Genomic DNA, 15,724 nt, shown 5'->3' with positions numbered 1-15,724 from the left:
TATTAACTTTAATAGTGATAATGGAAATAGCCGTGGTGGACGCCTGGTGAGACCACTGCAGAAGATGAAGCCACTTCCCATGTGAGCCTGCAAAATGAAAGACCCCAAGGACTCAGGAGAAGACATGAAGTTACTGTCATGCATCGATGATCGTGCATGAGTGCAGAGAGGGTAGAAGGAGTGGAGGGAAGGAGAAAGGTGCCTTATGGGATATCTGTCAGCAGCCCGAGCAGCATAACTGGGGGCAAGCCCAAGTCAACCTAACTATAAGCTGGAAGGTTTCAATACTATTCAGACACAAAGAGAGTGACTGTGGTCAATTAAGGGTCAATTTGACCCATTGGGTCAATGGGTGAAATGGGTCAAATTGACCCTTAACATAATATGAGGGTTAAGACAGATCGATGAGATGATCCACAGTTGAAGAACTTGGTAGCTGAATGCTCTGGATGCCATTTTACCGCAAGTAGCCCCGTGTCCTGGGAGCACAAAGTGTATGCTCTATGTTTTCTGTCATCAACTTGTAAAGCGTCTTTGTGTACCTTGAAAAGCGCTATACAAATCGTATGTATTATTATTATTATTATAATGATGTGAAGAGGTCAGGGGTCGGCAACCCTGCAGCTCTTTGATCCCTCTGACGCAGCTCCTTTTGGCTTTTGAAAATAATTAACGAGTGTTTAATTAAAATGTATTTTATTTTTGTTTGTTCATTCTTAGTAAGTGACTGCACGTGCCAGAAAAAGGATGACAGTAAACACAGAGAGGACGGCATTTTTGGTTTGCTGCCGGTGGATAATTTAAGTTTGCTTTTTTTTTTACCCATGAATACAAGGCGAACTCAAATAGACACTGAGTATTTTGCTTAAAAGTAACCTTCAACCCATCGTCTTCTTCGGAGTTCAAAATGTTTTGCTACATGCAGAAATGTATTTTAGTTTTCTCTGCGGCTGATTTTGCAACACATTTTGTTTCTTCTTCTTTCGGCTTTTCCCTTCAGGGATCGCCACAGCAAATCAACTTTCTCCATCTAACCCTATTCTCCGTATCCTCCTCTCTCACACCAACTACCTTCATATCCTCTCTCACTACGTCCATAAATCTTCTCTTTGGTCTTCCTCGAGACCTCTTGCCTGGCAGCTCCAATTCCAGCATCCGTCCACCAAAATATTCTCTATCCCTCCTCTGTACATGACCGAACCATCTCAGTCTGGCTTCTCTGACCTTCTCTCCAAAACATCTAACATTTGCTGTTCCTCTGATAGACTCATTCCTGATCCTATCCATCCGGGCACACTGCACCACTGTCTCACAATTAGCCTGTCCATCACCAGTGTAACAAACTTCTCTGCCACTCCAGACTTCCTCAAACAATACCAGAGCTCCTCTCTTGGCACCCTGTCATATGCTTTTTCTAGGTCTACAAGAACACAATGCAGCTCCATCTCATCTTTTCTGTACTTCTCTATTAGCATTCTCAAAGCCAATACTGTATCTGAGGTACTTTTTCTAGGCATGAAGTCCACTGCTGTTCACAAATGCTGACTTCTGCTCTCAGTCTAGTTTCCACTACTCTTTCCCATAACTTCATTGTATGGCTCATCAACTTTATCCCTCTATAGTTGACGCAATTCTGCATATCCCCCTTATTCTTGGGCACCATCACACCTCGTAATAGTTGACTTGCCCATCTTTTGATTCCCATACCATCCTTTTTTTTTCCCTTTTGCGAGTGTCAGTAAGCTGTTGAACCTGTTTGCTCCGGTTTTGAGGTCAAAGACACTGTTGTGTGGATAACCACATGCACTTAAAACAAGGTGGTTTTGGTTTTTTTCAGGGCCTTAAATGGATTTTTATTAGAAATTGATTATCCTGTTATAGTTCTGCATGTCACCCAGTGCACCACAATGAGAATAATTATAATCGAATACTGATGACAATATCCCAAAATTTGTTGTTTGTGGTATGACATCGTAATACTTCGATGTCTGTTTTATTCCTTTTTGCTTCATAATCTGTTCCATGTAGATCTCATTCTTTCCGACAACAAACATTAAAAGTCATGAAAACTCAATCAAAAGGTACGTGGAGATGTTTCCAACCGTGATTTCCCAAAAAACTCTCAATTTTATACTATACCTTCAATTATTACTTCCACCCAAAAAAATTAAATTGAAGCATGTTGGTTATCCTGTCACCAAACCACATGCTTAAATTATTGTTTATGCATTAGAAATCCTGAAATCATTCTTATTGTCATTTGAGAAAGCATAGAACTGTAGATTTTGATTTGTTAAATGGACAAGAGGAATGCAGCCATATTTTCAATCTCACCAGCTGCTTTAGAGCTAAGCAAAATATGCAATAATCTGTCATACATTGTGGATGTCCCAATGCAATATTTTTGAGGCCTGGCCATTACACATTTTAATTTCAATGTATCTTTATCAAGTCTTTATATGAGCAACCTTCCATAAGACTGTGGCTAAAAACACTTGAGGGTTAAGTTAAATTCATGATCTTTTAAGCAAACCAAGTTTCTTGATTGAAATGCTTCTTCAATCATCTATTTTTCTTAAATAGTACTGGGAAACCACAACACAACAATACCAAATGTATCATCCTGACCAAGATAGTGAGATGTATGTTTAATTGTATTTTATTGTATACAATATGAACACAAGATATTTCATTCAAGTCTGCTTCACATTCAAAAGGTGGGATGAGGGTTGTTAAGGGACAGTTAAGGGGGTCGCAGTGATCTGATGATAGCATGTTGTGCTATTAAATTATGAAACAATACATGAATATAGAGCATGTGTGTTAAAATGAAAAAAATATATGAAAATCTGTGTCATCATTGCACACTGCTGGAGCCTATTCCAGCTGTCATTGTGAGGTGGGGTAAACCCTGGACCAGTTGTCAGTCTATCGCAGGGCTACGTGTACGTAGACATACGACCATTCAGACATCTTCAGTCTTCGATTATCCAAATGCAGTTTTTGGAAACTGGGGAAGAGCCACACAGACACAGGGAGAATACCCAAACTACACACAGACAAGTTGGAATTTAATTTTGAAAATTCTTGGGGTCAGGCAGAAGTGTTCTGCACGTATTATGTTGTCACACTTTAAGTCAGAATAAACTGCTGGCTTAAATGTACCACATAAGCATTATAAAAGTAAAGAAATGCAGCAAACTCTTCACCTTTTGCTTACAATCATATAGTTTTTTTTTAACCTGGAACACAGTTAAAATATGATAGGATGGTATAATATACAGTATACCTATAAACCAATTTTCTTAATTGTATTAACATTAAATACGAGCTTGCAGGAATGCTCTCAGACCTAGTGTTTCCATGACCTTCTTTGATATGTATGCACTCTAAGGAACATTATTTTTCCCATGCAGACGTGATCACGAAAAATGCAATCCATTTGTTGTATTCATCACCAGCACGCTTTTTCAGGCACGTCTCGAATCTCCGCCAAAATTAGTTTCCACTGTCAGCGTATTCCCCAATGTAAGCTGGGGAAAAGTCAAAGGGAATGCTCAGATAAGCCAAAGTGATGTCAATTATGGCAGCTCCCATTGTTCTGGCTATTATCTACTCGCTGTGAGTCAATCCATAATTGATTTGATAAAAAATTATGAGAAATTCTCAAGCCAACGTCCGCTGTTTTACACTGAATAGTAATCAAACAGATTAAAAGAAAAATGCAAACGTATTAGTGCGATACAATGTAAATATGTCCCTTGTTCCTTTTTTCTCACCTATGTAACTAGAATTTAAGCAATAGTGGTCTTTCAGGTCATATCATTCCTGTGTCTCAAGATAAATTACTTTGTAGATTCTAATTGTCTTACTGGTCCTGGAGCATGATCTACCAATCTACCATTGTGAGCGAATGACAAAAAAAAAAAAAAAAAAAAAAAAAGACTACTGCTTAAAATTACTCATCATTGTGACATCTAGTGGCCAAATTTGGAACTAATTTATGATTTTCATTACATTGTTATTTTGTAGTCTTAAAGTCACAGAGGGTGGAATTTAAAAATGATTGAACGGTCAAAGAAAATCCAAAAAAGCAAATAAGGGAAAAGAAATGCAGAATTGTAATGGATTCATTTTAAAGCCTATTGTTCATTGCAAACATTTATTACATTTTTATGATGCAAATAACAGCAAATCCCAAGTCATAGTTATGAAAGAATGAAAGACACAATGTGACTGGGACAGAAAAGAGCGTATTATGTGCAATTATGTAATTTCCATTTAAAAACATAACTTTTAGCTTTCATTGTAAAGTTTGGCATCGTCATCCCTCCTGGTGTACTCAGAAATAATAATGATCAATTAAAAAAAAAAAAAATCTAACAGAACAAGGCATGCGCGACAAATTCTGGTAATGCACATTGGATACCACCAAAAGATACAAAATCCATGTACGATGTTCATGTACATTTCATATATTTATATGGTCCCCATATATGTATATATGGTCGATCTACCAGTGCCTAGTATTGACACTGTCCATCTCTAAACGACATTTGGTCACTAGATTAGCCAAAAAGTTGTGCCGGAAAATAAATCTGTAGATAGAGAAGATTAGAAACAACTACAATATAGATGTACAGCCATCGGATGAGTCTCCTGTCATCGCAGGCTATTATAAAGCTAATTATGCCAATTGTTCAAGTGTGGTCTACTTGTGTAGTTTTAATTTATGACCATTGGGCTAATTAGGTTGTCTTTAAACCTCATTTGAGTTACAGCCCAAGCTTCATAGGGGAATTCAACAGTTTGATTTTCTATTAAAATGGCCTCCCAACTTCTACACTACAGCCCCATGCATTTCTTTACAAGGGAACCCAGACAACTTGAAGTTTTTCAATGTCATTTAAGTTTGTAACCAAAACATAGGAATTCAAGTCTAATTTCAATTAGACTAGCAATTTCTGACCTTGACAAATGAAATGATGATGACAAATGGTCCATTTTCATTTAAAGGGCTGAATACCCATACATCTATAGCAGGGGCTGAAAACATGATCAAAACTTGAGCAATTGTTTGTTTGGGTTATTTTTTAATATGTAATTTAAGGGAGGAAAAAAATGGAACAAACCAAAGCTTGGTGATTGAATACTTTGTTGACTGAATATCAAACATTTAAGGTGAATAGCAATGTATATGCCATGTTGCTTAGCTATTTATATTGAACTGAAGGGTGAGTCGCATTAAGGATTGTTGATATATCAATGGAATTATGTAATTTACAATGAGAATACAGTGCCGTCAACAGATGGTTAGAAGAGTGATAAAAGGGCCGCAAACAACAGACACAATATTGAAAAGACTTGTTGGTTTAGGGTTATAATACCCTTTGCTGTGGAATTAATGCTATAGCTCTCTTTGACAAAGAAAGAGAGTTGGAAAGCATTTGCACATTTATACAGTTATGAATTCTGTAAGTGCAGAACCAAATGTTCAACCAATAAAAAGTCTATTGGGATCAATTTTTACTGGTTTCTGTGAAAGTGGATGCAAACTTGTTTAACCAAACATGGGGCTGAAGATGATGGTAGTGGTGGCAACGGTGGGCTTCTTGGGTGTTTGGTTTTTAGCGCCCACTGATGGCGGTGGCGTTGGTTTATTACAAGGCTTGGCTGCTTTAATCAATATACTGGGAGAGCCAGCGGAAGCCCTCCCCATAGCCTTGCCTCTTCAAGACGCTGCACATGAATACTTCCAGTGGTCTTGTGTTCAGCTCCTTCATAGGAATATTACCCTAAGAGGAAAGCAAGTAAATGTCATTCACAATACTTACTGTATTGATGCAAAGTTGGAGTAAGATAGTGCATTTGATGCAAAAAAAGTGACTTACCATTTAAAAACTATTCTAAAATTTGTTCAACGACTCCGGTTAAATAAAATCCAGTCACCCTTTAACACAGGTTTCTTAACCAAGCAGTTCTTTCAACCAGAAATGACTTTCATGTGCTTGTTTTACAAACAGTTGAAAAACAGCTCTCAGGCACATTGTCAGCTTATTTGAAACATTAGCAAATATTTTTTCAACTACTTATCAACATTTTTAAGTGTTACGAAAAAACAATCAAAATTCATATTCTTCCCCTAATTTGTACACCTACACACATTTTGGTTATGAGACAAAATTCTTTTTTTTTTCCCCAAATGGTAAAAGTAAAATTCCACAGTCAAAATGAAGATAAGATGTGTAAATTGGTGCTCAAACGAGCAGCTACACTAGCTTCTTCAAGGTCCTCCTCAAGGCCTGATTTTCTTTTGAATTGTTATCTTCACCAAACCTTAAAGAGGCAGTATCCCCACTTTTAAAACCATATCATTATAGGCATTGCAATTAGATCCCCATGCTCTTTTGTAGTCATTTCATGTAAGCAGGAATGTAGATATTGTGATGAAATTCCATTCATCAATATACAGTTTGCTCTATATGACCAAAAACCTCAATAGTGTGAGTGACAATTGTTCATTTTAACATTTTTCCACAAAGGGCTATAAGCTTACGAATTCTTGAATCAGCAGTACTTAAGGACAAACATTTCAGGGTGCAACGTCTCATATGGGGAATGTCTTGAACTCACCTTGCCTGTCGTCTGGCCGTACAATCCAAAAATTTCTCTTAGTTTCTCCTCACTGATGGCCTCTGGTCTGTCAATTTTGTTGCCAAGTATCAGGATAGGCACATTTCCAATGGTCTCATCTGTCATTAATGCCTGGGAGGGTACATATAAAAAGGGAAAAATGTAACCTGAGATACGAATATGCTTTTCTAACTTATGTAAATTTTAACTAGCGATTATTAAAATATTTAGGGGCCCCCAGGCATGAGCCATGCCATTAATTTTTCCTTTAATTCTCTATTTCCCAGGTGTATCCACAATTTCATAAAAAATACAGAAAAGCATTGAACTGAATCACATTTGGAATAGAGGACAATCCACAATAATGTGATTAGCTACCCCAGCTTAATTAACAAATGTGAAAGTCAGACTGATTTACCTCAGCGACTACCTAAGTTATAATTAGTAGTTCTTACTTTTGTGGGGACAAAATTGTGCTAAGAGGAACTTTCTATACAGATACAAATGGGGCCTGTCCATACTTGACCAGTGAGACACATGAAATTCCCTCTCCCTTGCTCTAATAATTGATTCCCCTACTTTCTTCTTCCTCCCCTCCTGTATTGGTTCCTTTCTCTGTCTTGACTGAAGTTGTCATTTTATCTAGGTTATAAAAATTTAACTGGGTTAGTTTATGCTGAGTATCATTTAATGTTTCTGACAACAAACTTCAAGAGTAAGCAAGATGTCCGTAAGCCTATCAGCCCAGCCTGGGCTTAGTGTACACGTGGCACGTTACAATTGAGCACTTTTTTTTTATATATTTTGTATTTTTATATATTTTTCTAACTTGAAGCGGGAATAACCCTGACACAGTGAGAAAAAATTAACACAAACCAAGGAGTTGGGAATCTTCATACAGTCTAAACGATTCAACATTCATCTTCTCTTTTTCATTTCACCATGATTGTAAAACCCCTGTAAGCTGACATTTCAGCCTCAATGTATAATACTAAATTCTAAAAAGGAACTTCTGAATAGTAAAATAAATACTTCTCTAAAATTCAAATCTGAAGGTGGATCTTACATCAAGTTCTGCTTTTGATTCATGCAATCTTGAGTGGTCCGCACAATCCACAAGGAAGACGATGCCATTAATGGCAGGAAGGTAGTTTTTCCACACTCTGCGGGCTGTTATGAATCAACAAAAACCAACAGTTTTAGTCAAATGTCTTTAATAGTTAAATATCATAATGTTTATTGATATGTATATATAATGCGAGTAGATTTTCCCAGAAAATCTCCTTTGAAAAGGTGGGATTGTCTTTATAGTCAGTGTTCAAAATACTCTCACAATAATAGATGGCAGCAAACAAGGGTCAATAACTTAATGTCATGTTCGTTCCATCTCTGTTGAAGTTAGCAAGCAAATCAAATGATGATGCTAATCTTAGGTATATGATGGTGAATGCTGCAAAGTTATTTAACAATGTTCAAGTGGCCAAATACTATGGAGTCACAGAGTGTGATGTTGGAAATTGGCATAACCAGAAAGACCATTGCAAAATTACAAACACTCAGCGATGAGTATTTACAGCCCCAAAACGAAAACTTGCAATAAATTGACAGGCAATGGTATGATTATGCTGCTAAAAAAACAGAATGAGCCTGTTAAATGAGCCATATTGCAACTGAACACTTTGTAGATGGCTAAAGAGGTGAATATACCAACCAATAAATTTCATGTAGCTGATGCTACAAAAAAAAGATGCTTCAATGTGGCCTCCATATCCCAGGAAAACACCAAGATATTGAATGTTATAAACAACAATCTACCATATGTTATCATAATGTTTCCTCTTTTGTGATATAGGATCCACTATTTATCAGGTTTTATCGGTACTGTCTTTTTAATAAGATGTGTTTGTGACGTTAAAAATGTTACTAGAGAATCCTTTCTTCCACAAGCCTGTCTTGAAAAGGAGGTCATCTTACATCAAGGATCATCTTATATTCAGAACAACACAGTAATTGTCTTCACTGCACATTCTTCACTCTAGGTCAGGTATGCCAATATGGTAAAAATTATAATGCCTCAAAGGTGTTCAAATGGAAAGGAGAATGTTATACTTTAACAGACCAATAAACTGTAAAAAAACCTAAAGAAAAAAAAAGGAGCAAATAATACCTTGTGCATGGCCTCCGAGATCAAATGTGGTGAATGTCATGCCCGCAATTGTCAATTCTTCCGAAGCTGTAGAAGGTAAAAAAATAAAATATTTGAGGAGGGAATAAAGGGAATGAATTCAGCTACACTGTTCAACACATTTAACCACTACCTCATCACAAATACCATTAGATTACCAATGCATACAGACAAGTTTACCATTGCAAAATGCTTTACTTTTTTGTACTGAAGCCAGACTATTTATAAGGTACAATTTTGTATTCATGTTCAATAAATGTTGATTTCTGTATTTAGAATTACTTTGCTTGATTTAATCTAATCAGTTTATATTGGGTAAAATACGTGGGCCACAATTCTCCAGTGTTTTTTGTACTATGATTGTTACTAAGGGGAACTAAACTTGAAAACTCAACATTGACTAAAATGTAGAGGTGAAATAAGTTCAGAAATGTGAATTCTATAGCTTTTATATAACTAAATAGGGTGTGTTGAAAGTCCAGATGTGGTCTCACAAATAATACAATGACTATGAGACTGCCTCAGAAAAACTTGGAAAGTTGTGTTGCATCTGCTATTTGGGTCAGTTTCACATTCAGGGCTTGAATAAAACCAGGATTTAATTAGATCGTATTAAACTAATCCACACTAATCCAATGGTTTGCTAAATGTTACTTACCATAACTTCAGATCAATTTGTCCTAGACTACAGTCTCACACTAAAGTAATCTTGGACAAGATGAACAATTTTTCAATGGTGCAAAGGGGAGGATGCTCTAAACCTGTGGCGGAATTTTTCTAAATAAAACTAGCAGTGTATGAGTATGTGTAACTGGAGTTTTACTACTCATCTATAATGGAGAAAGGGAAAAAAACAATACACTCAGAAAACTTCTATAAGTGAGATTAGAGTTATAAAGAACATTATTTCTAAGTACCCAAAAGCTGAAACAAAACAGCATAATTGAACTACCAACGCAAAAAAAGGAATGCATGGACTGCGGTTGTAGAAAGGAGCTAACATGACTTCCAAACAAAACAACTTTTGAGACAGGTTGGGGACCCCTATCTAGACCTTGGAGACTAGATGACTAGAAAATTGAACAACTCCTGAAATGGTACCCGAGATAATGGCGACCCAGACAGTTCAGGTACAGAAGCCCTCTGCACTGGTAGCAGCAGCAGCCAGTGTCTCTGACCCAGGCAGACAAGTGAAAAGACTGACCATGTATGAGAAACTTGCTATAGAGTTTCATAAGTCGAAATGACAATATTAAAAAGAACACAAACTCAGGAATAACAGGTTACTCCTGTCTCTGAGTGTTATAAATATAGTTAAGGTAGCCCATTTTCTCTATGCACCATGAGGCAAACAACCTTTATAATCAGGAAGATAAATCTGCCTCCGGTCATATTATAGTCCTCAGACCTGAGACCTGGATTCGCTCCAGCCTTTCTTCAAGAATTTATATAAGTCAAGACTAAGACAAGCCTGATATTGTTTTAATCCAAGTCTGAGAAAGCCGTTTCAGTCCTCAGTTAAAAAGTGTAGTCTAGAACTGGGGATTAATTCCTCTCATGGAAAACCATGCCTTTATGTTTATAAAGCTCAACAACATGTGATGTCCATAATTTCATACAAATAAAACATTTAGAGATCTTTTTCCTAAATGGCGAAATCCACATTAGATATTTTTTCTACCCATTTCGAGTTTTTATTTAGCACATCTTTGGAGCGCAAACACATTTAACAGTAGTTTATTTGAAAATGTACTGTTTGCATTGAGGATTGTCAACATACATCTCAGTGGGCTTGGGCATGAGTGGCGCAAACTTACTTGGGTGTAAAGTTGGCACATGCTGTCCCAATCTGTCATCTTTGAGCATGTGCAGTAATGTAGTTTTGCCAGCATTGTCCAGGCCAAGAAAAACTAACTTGCCAGATTTCTTGTACAGTCCTGAAAAAATAGAAGGTCAGTGAACAAGGGAGGACAGTAAGGCTATGAGGAATTAAAATGTCTACAAAATACAATTGTGACAAATGTTCTAACTGCATTATAATTTTTGACACTGAAGGAAATTAATATTTTTCCATCACAACTTTTCATAACTTTAAGAAACAAAGGACAATTGGGGGGGGGCAGAATTACCTTGCCATTCTGCTTGTCAGTTTTAAACAGTTTCTTATGACACACAATGAGCAATAAGGGGTGTTCCTCCAATATTTTCAACATTAGAAGTCCTACACAGAAAATACACTACATTCTCTCCTATTCTTAGTTATGGAACTTGTAGCTGCACTGTAACTCTGGAAAGGTGTAAAATTCATATAATTTAATTACAATTTTGTGAAATTTTTGAAAATCATTATCCATAATGATTGGAGGCGCAAAATGGTTAGCTTGATTTTCAGCCCCTATTTGATCAATGTAGAGAAGTTAGCATGAAGTAAACTAGTTTGAGAGCAGAGGATACAGAGAATAGAGTTAGATGGAGGAGGACGATTCCCTATGGCAACCCCTGAAGGGAAAAGCCAAAAGGAAAAGAAGATTTGATTAATGTAGAGACGTAACTAATACAAAGAGCCAAAGACACAAAAAGTCAGTACTTCTACAACTTAACTGCATCTTAAAAACAGTATCATGAGACTTAAAATAGCAGATATATTTAGTTGGCATTTAAAACTTGTGGATTTTTAACATTTTCAGCTGTGGCATAATTATGACACGATGCAACCAGTCAAACAGGGAGAACAGGACCTTGAAAGGAACCATTTGAAGACAGAAAGTTCAACAATGCAGCTTTGACAGGAACACTGACTCAGTCAGTAACGTGAGCAAATCAAACAGCCATGAGTTGTTCACAAAGTATGGACAGAAATTGATTTTACACACTTTGCAGAACTCTACTGCATTGCTAATTTGCTGTTGTGTCCCCTGTAGAAATCAAAGCTTAACCGGCTTGCATAACAAACCAATATCAAAACTGTAAGTGTTGATTTCAAGCTGCACAAAAGCAATTGGAGGAAGAGGATCAAATTACAATTTTGATTAATTTCTAACAACGTGGAAAACATTAACATCAGCAAGCAGGTGAAGTACACGGGTCATGCAGCCATGTTTAGTATCATCGAAACATACAAAGCAAAAATACCATGATTAAACTGTGTGGCAAAGAACAAGATTACCCCTTCAATCAATACACCTTGTAAAAGCAAGTGGAGCTGACTCTAGAATTTATTCTTAAAATGAAACCATTTTACAAGAATGGTTGGGGGAGATAGAACACACAAGGACAATTATTTTAAAAGAATTAGATGTCTCTGTTGCTTATCATTCCCATGTGTAAGATTTTTTTTTGTTTGTTTGTTTTTTTTAAAGAAAAAAACTTGCCCTGGTAGACATTTAATGAATGGGGGGTGAGTAAAGAGTTGTTTTATGTACAGCATGAATGTCATTCACTCCATGAGAAAAAGACTGAATGATATCTTGGCTAAAGACCTGAATTAAAACATTCTACCTGACAACATCTGTGACTACATAGATGCTTCATTACCTGAACCATCAACTACAACAAACAGATACACAATAAACAAACCTCACTGTAGTGTAGTATCGTCTACCTTCTCATGATGTATCAAAAATTGGAGTCAATGGCACTTCAGCAGTTTGAAGAGCATGTGTGATTGGGGGTCAAATTAAATGTAAATCTAAGTTATATACATTTTGTAACAATTTTTCTTTTATACATGACATTTAATATGTGGATTACTGGCTATATATACACGTCAGTAACACTGTTTTAACAAGCCTTTTAAAAGTGACATGAGTAATTTTAAGCTTTCAAATTGTAAATAAGAGTAGTTGAGGTGTCTGATTTCCAATACTCACCTAAAAACTGTAGTACACTATTGAAACCGCTAGAAATCCAATCAAATATGAAAGCCATATCTGGAGTTTTTGAATCCTAGAATAAGAAACATAAAAAGACAGGTAAGAAAGATACAAATTCTCAACAATATTCAGAAAAAGGACTTGAAATCATCACTTTTTTTTCAGTAAAATACATAACGGCATTACAGCTAGCTGAACATACCAAAAAGCATTTTCACCATATATAATTAACACGTAAAATTATTCATGTGAAAATCCAAAGACACTCCAAAAAGCATACAGTCTTTATTTGGCTTGCAATATTTCTTGTGTCTATAACCCTCATTAAATTAACATGGATTTGTTATATGTTTTATGTTACATTAATTAGCTTCCATTCTGATTAATAGATTTTATTTCCACTACACAATATGCTTTTTGAAATGACCAAACAAAACTAAAATCAGCCCTAAACCTTGACGAAACAATGCTGTTGGAAACTATTTGCATATGGAAAGCACTGGTGCCAAATATACACTTACAAATCTGTCTTAAAAGATTATTTGATAGGATAGAATAAACTGTTTTTTGATATAAAATACAATTGTGAACTGTTTTTGGGAAAGGAATAAAAAGGGCCCAATTAGCAAATCATAAATAAGATTACTCTTATCAAAATAGTGACAGTAGCACAAATCTTTCATCAAAACCTGGATATAACTTATGGCAATCTTATTTTCAGTGACATTATTTGACCACTTTATAGCTAATTATTCATTTGTGCAGATGATATATGATTAAAACTCAATCAATTCACAAATCAGATCATAGTTACATTCAGGATACAATTAAGAGAGGGAGGAGGAAATAATATCTGATGGGCACTAGTGATGCAAGTGATGTATCACCAGTCCAAGTGATGCAACTCAAATGTTGACTACTTGTAATATTAGATAAACTGTTTTTTTTCAGCAACTCAGACTTGATTACTTCACTATTGTTTGGAGAGCAAGTCAGAAATTTCAGAGAAGTTGGTGTTTACTTCAAAAAAAAAAAAAAAAAAAAAACATCTGTGAAAACACTGTCAATAGAGCCTATCCTTTCAGGATAATCTTCCTCAATTTGACTCAAATATTGACAAGATTATACAGTAAAAGCGCCTGTTGTAATTAATCAATGTTACCCCCCAATCTCTTCTTCTGTAATGAATGACAGACTCAAACTTAAAAGTTTCTTCTCATCTTTTTTTATCATATCTTTGTTTCTATGGCAGAGGAATCTTGGCAAAGTAAGTTGCTGACCTCTAATACTCATTACGCAAGACGCAAACAACACGAGGGCTAAAGTATAATGTTGTCAAGGGTCAAAACCACATACATAGAGCCGAAATGTACTTCAGCCGCTGCTGGGGGTTCAAGTCCCTTGCCTCAAATGTTGCTTTCTCCCAAACATATTCTGGCATCAGTTGAAAAAAACTTTCCTGTGTCTAACAAAGGGCTATGTTCATAGCACCAATACATAAAAATCACGAGGAGATTTCATTACTACTCAAATCATTATTTAAAAACGTTCTGCGTCTTTTTAATTTGCTCTTGTCAAATTGTATTGTGGCAATGGGACTTAATTTGCTAAAACTTAGGAGAGCAATTATGCTTCAAATGGTTTGTTTGAAGCATAATCCCTGTGAACATTTTTTTGGTAAACAACGATGAATTGTCGTCCACATAATAGAAATACTCAATATATAGTTTTGTTAACATTGCTAGGTACACATCAAATTATGCTTAATCTCACAAGTCTAAAAGAATCGGTATGACACATTGTCACTAGGGTAGTGTCTCTATTAAACATTATCTACGATCTCGGGTACGTTCTGCAAGTGCACATCGTTAGAACATTGCAAACTCCGTATTCATCGTCGATTAATATCGAGTGGCTCCTACTGTTAAAAACCAAGGATTTGTCCGAGAGGCTCACAGACTAAATCACGGAATCCCACGCTGGTAGGAATTGAAATTAATAGATCCCAATTACCAAACAGTTGTGTCGAAATTCGATATACAGATAAAAGCAATATTAATATACAGTGTTTCGTCGGCTAGCATGCTGGCTAACAGGAAACCACTAGTTACGTGTCATATTCTCCAAAGGCGACGTAGCAGCGAGGGACTGATGGCTACGTAAGCTACATAGCAGTTTGCCCACATTGTATACTTTACCAAAATATAAACAAAATAAAGCTAGCATTAAAAAATGAGTATTCTAAATTAGAAAAAAACACATATTTTAAAAATGTTAACCGATATGAGATTCTCTTTACATGAATAGGTAAGAAGTGAACATATTAGCATTGCTAACATGGTACCGTTAGCAAAGGGGTTAATTTGTTAGCCTAGATGGCGAACATTCAAAGATAGTCGTCCAATCATTGAAGATAAAACTAAATGTGGACGCTTACCCGTTTTTAGATTCGTTTACCAAGGGAGTTCGCTCTTCGCGTCATATAATTGGGCCCAGGCAGATGACAAAAAACTGCCAAACGCTAGGTCTTCCTCCCCTTTCCTATTTTGTTACTGGGCTACGACCCTGCAATGGCTGTCCCAACAACTCCCAAAAACTCCGGCCCCAGCAGCTTCCTGGTTATGTTTCACCATCATCTTTCCGACTGGAGGCACAAGTTACGGATGGTACACTATCATCTGTATTGTCAAAAAACAGTCTTACTGTACAGTGACACGTGCAACATTAGACGTACAAGAGCGGTCATTTAATAAAATACCAACTATAATGATAATCGATACATTTGCCTCCATCTTGTGATGTAACATTATTTTCTATCTATCCTGTGAGCCACAGTAAGTCATTACATTGTGTCACTTCCACTGGTAAATTTGCCAGGTGACTAAACGTTCTGCCACATCAAATTAACTGGGTGCGTATTTAAAACAAAGACAGTGACCTACCTAAACCCAGGCCAGGGCTCTCTTCTTGTTTCCAGTACTCTATAAATTCGGGAGCACTGAAGGAAATGCCACGTGTACACACTGCGCATGCC

General features: G+C 36.4%; 1 protein-coding gene across 2 annotated transcripts; it reads right to left on the bottom strand.

Annotated features, from left to right (window-relative positions):
• Positions 1-2,633: 2,633 nt before the first annotated feature.
• sar1b (secretion associated, Ras related GTPase 1B) lies at positions 2,634-15,708 on the bottom strand. Of its 2 annotated transcripts, none has more exons than XM_086176888.1 (7): positions 15,633-15,708; positions 12,688-12,763; positions 10,636-10,755; positions 8,801-8,866; positions 7,700-7,803; positions 6,634-6,765; positions 2,634-5,795 (listed from the first exon to the last, which is right to left on the bottom strand). In XM_086176888.1, the coding sequence occupies exons 2-7, from the start codon at positions 12,743-12,745 to the stop codon at positions 5,679-5,681; spliced, it is 597 nt and encodes a 198-aa protein (XP_086033014.1). In that variant the 5' UTR covers positions 12,746-12,763; positions 15,633-15,708; the 3' UTR covers positions 2,634-5,678. The 2 variants fall into 2 exon arrangements, with proteins under 2 accessions (XP_086033014.1, XP_086033013.1); XM_086176887.1 differs by lacking the exon at positions 15,633-15,708 and adding an exon at positions 15,128-15,294.
• Between the last annotated feature and the right edge of the window lie 16 nt (positions 15,709-15,724).

This window comes from Fistularia commersonii, chromosome 29, assembly GCF_037954325.1.
Source record: "Fistularia commersonii isolate RoL2024-O1a breed Wild chromosome 29, RoL_Fcom_v1.0, whole genome shotgun sequence".
NCBI classification, from domain to species: Eukaryota; Metazoa; Chordata; class Actinopteri; order Syngnathiformes; family Fistulariidae; genus Fistularia; species Fistularia commersonii.
This window is presented reverse-complemented; position numbering and strand designations above follow the sequence as displayed.

Bases quoted from the DNA above. Each gene is read 5' to 3' on its own strand.
- sar1b (XM_086176888.1), bottom strand. From the start codon at position 12,745: ATGGCTTTCATATTTGATTGGATTTCTAGCGGTTTCAATAGTGTACTA. The intron at 8,867-10,635 runs GTAAGTTTGCGC...TACCTTCTACAG, and splicing joins TGTGCCAACTTTACACCCAA to CTTCGGAAGAATTGACAATT. The intron at 7,804-8,800 runs GTATTATTTGCT...GATTCATAACAG, and splicing joins TCTCGGAGGCCATGCACAAG to CCCGCAGAGTGTGGAAAAAC.